Source organism: Camarhynchus parvulus, chromosome 25, assembly GCF_901933205.1.
Source record: "Camarhynchus parvulus chromosome 25, STF_HiC, whole genome shotgun sequence".
Taxonomy (NCBI): Eukaryota; Metazoa; Chordata; class Aves; order Passeriformes; family Thraupidae; genus Camarhynchus; species Camarhynchus parvulus.
The window spans coordinates 593,227-594,964 of record NC_044595.1 but is presented as its reverse complement, the minus strand read 5'-3'; the positions used below and the strand labels follow the sequence as shown (position 1 = coordinate 594,964).

The 1,738-nt window shown below is 49.0% G+C and overlaps 1 protein-coding gene across 1 annotated transcript; it reads right to left on the bottom strand.

The window, feature by feature from the left end:
- Window positions 1-353: 353 nt before the first annotated feature.
- Window positions 354-824, bottom strand: LOC115913354 (scale keratin-like). The gene has a single exon (XM_030965346.1). The coding sequence runs from the start codon at window positions 813-815 to the stop codon at window positions 354-356; it is 462 nt and encodes a 153-aa protein (XP_030821206.1). The 5' UTR covers window positions 816-824.
- Between the last annotated feature and the right edge of the window lie 914 nt (window positions 825-1,738).

The following is a 1,738-nucleotide window of genomic DNA, read 5'->3' as shown; positions in this document are numbered from 1 at the left end:
CTTTTGCAGAACAGAATCACTTTAATGAGAAAAAAGCATTCACAGAAAAACATTGCAGAGTATGGAGAACATCAGATCACAGGCAACTCCTTGCACGGTTGCTCTTCTCCAGTTGGACAGCGAAGTTGCGTTTTAGAAGAAGATAAATTATTGTTTCATCCCACATATTACGCACACACAGTCAAGAAAAAAAGCCCAGAAGACAACAAGTAGAAGGCGAACGAATCAAGGAGGAGTTGTGTGCTTCCAGCTCCACCGGAGTGGGGTGGCCGCGGTCACAACACCTCCTCTGGGGCCAGGATTGTATCTCTCCGTTGCGGGCGATTCCTTACTCCGGGGTGTTTCCGCAGGGTTTAGCAGGAGCCCCAGTAGCCGCGGCCGTAGCGGCCGTACCAGGAGGAGTAGGGGCTGCAATAGCCAGAGCCAAAGGCTCTGCCATACAGGCCCCGGTAGCCCCCACAGGACCCCAGGCCCCCATAGCCCCACAGACCCCCGTAGCCCAGGGATCCATAACCCCCATAGCCATAGAGACCCCCGTAGCCCAGGGAGCCGTAACCGCCATATCCATAGAGACCCCCATAGCCCAGGGAGGCCCCCGAGGCTGCAAGGACGGGAGCTCCAGCAGATCCCACCACGGAATCCTGCGGGAAGGAGCTGAGGATGGGCCCGGGGAAGGTGACCACCACGGCGGGAGGCTGGATCACGGTGGTGGAGTCAGGGCACTGGCGCACGCACGGCTCGTTCCCGCTGTCGGCCAGGGGCTGGGGCCGGAGGGCGCCGCAGGCGGCGGAGGGGTACAGGTCGTAGCAGGACATCTTGTAGGGGTTGGAGGTCAGTGGAAACTGAGGAGAGAGCAAAAGGCAGAAATTCAATGGTTAAAAGATTTCCCAGTCGGACGTGTGGATGAAAATAATTGTTATGTCTCAAGTCTTGGTTGTCCTTCCTTCTCGTCAGTGTTTTTGTAAATCTCTGAGCTGTCATCTCTCCTGGGGTCTCATTCCTAATTTCTTGTACTTCATTCCCACCCACAGAAAATTCTTATTGGCTGAACAAACCTTCTGCAAGGTTTTGGAAGCTGCTTTGGTTTCTAATTCTAATTTTTTCTAATTTCTACTAAGAGAAAAGAATGATTTTGCCATTTTGAACTTACAAATGTCCAGCACCATCTAAAAATAAAACAGGTCAACACAGGCTGGAAAAGAAGGCAAGGAGTTCAAAATTCAACAATTTAAATTAAAATAACAAGTGGAGTGTTCTCAGAACTTCTCAATCTCAGTGCTCTCTTTTTCTCAAAAAGCGTTTTTTTCAAAAATTCTCTAAAGGGTGTCCGCACACAAGAGCAAGTGGGGAATGTTCTAAAAACCTTGTCGCTTGTAACATCCTGCAGAGAACTATGAATGATTTCTCCACATTAAACTGAAACCCGGGAAGCAAAAGCAGCAAGAGCAAAGTGACTTTGTCCAAGGTCATTGGATGAGTCATTAGGAAAACTCAGATTTGGGTTCAGCAGGTTTGCATGAGATGGAGCTTATAGAGAACTTAATTACAGTAACTTCATCTTCCCACTCATCCCAATTCTGCTGAGAGTCAAGGGAACAGCAGATTTTAGGATTGTGAGAGCCCGGCTTTCACAGAAAGGCATTTAACAAGACAATAAAGAACAAATCTCCAAGGATGTTCTGTAAACCCTTAACAGAGTTCTGAGGAGGACCTTGAAAGCGAGAAGGTGAAGGAGAGC

Coding starts and splice junctions, on each gene's coding strand:
- LOC115913354 (XM_030965346.1), bottom strand. CDS start 815: ATGTCCTGCTACGACCTGTACCCCTCCGCCGCCTGCGGCGCCCTCCGG.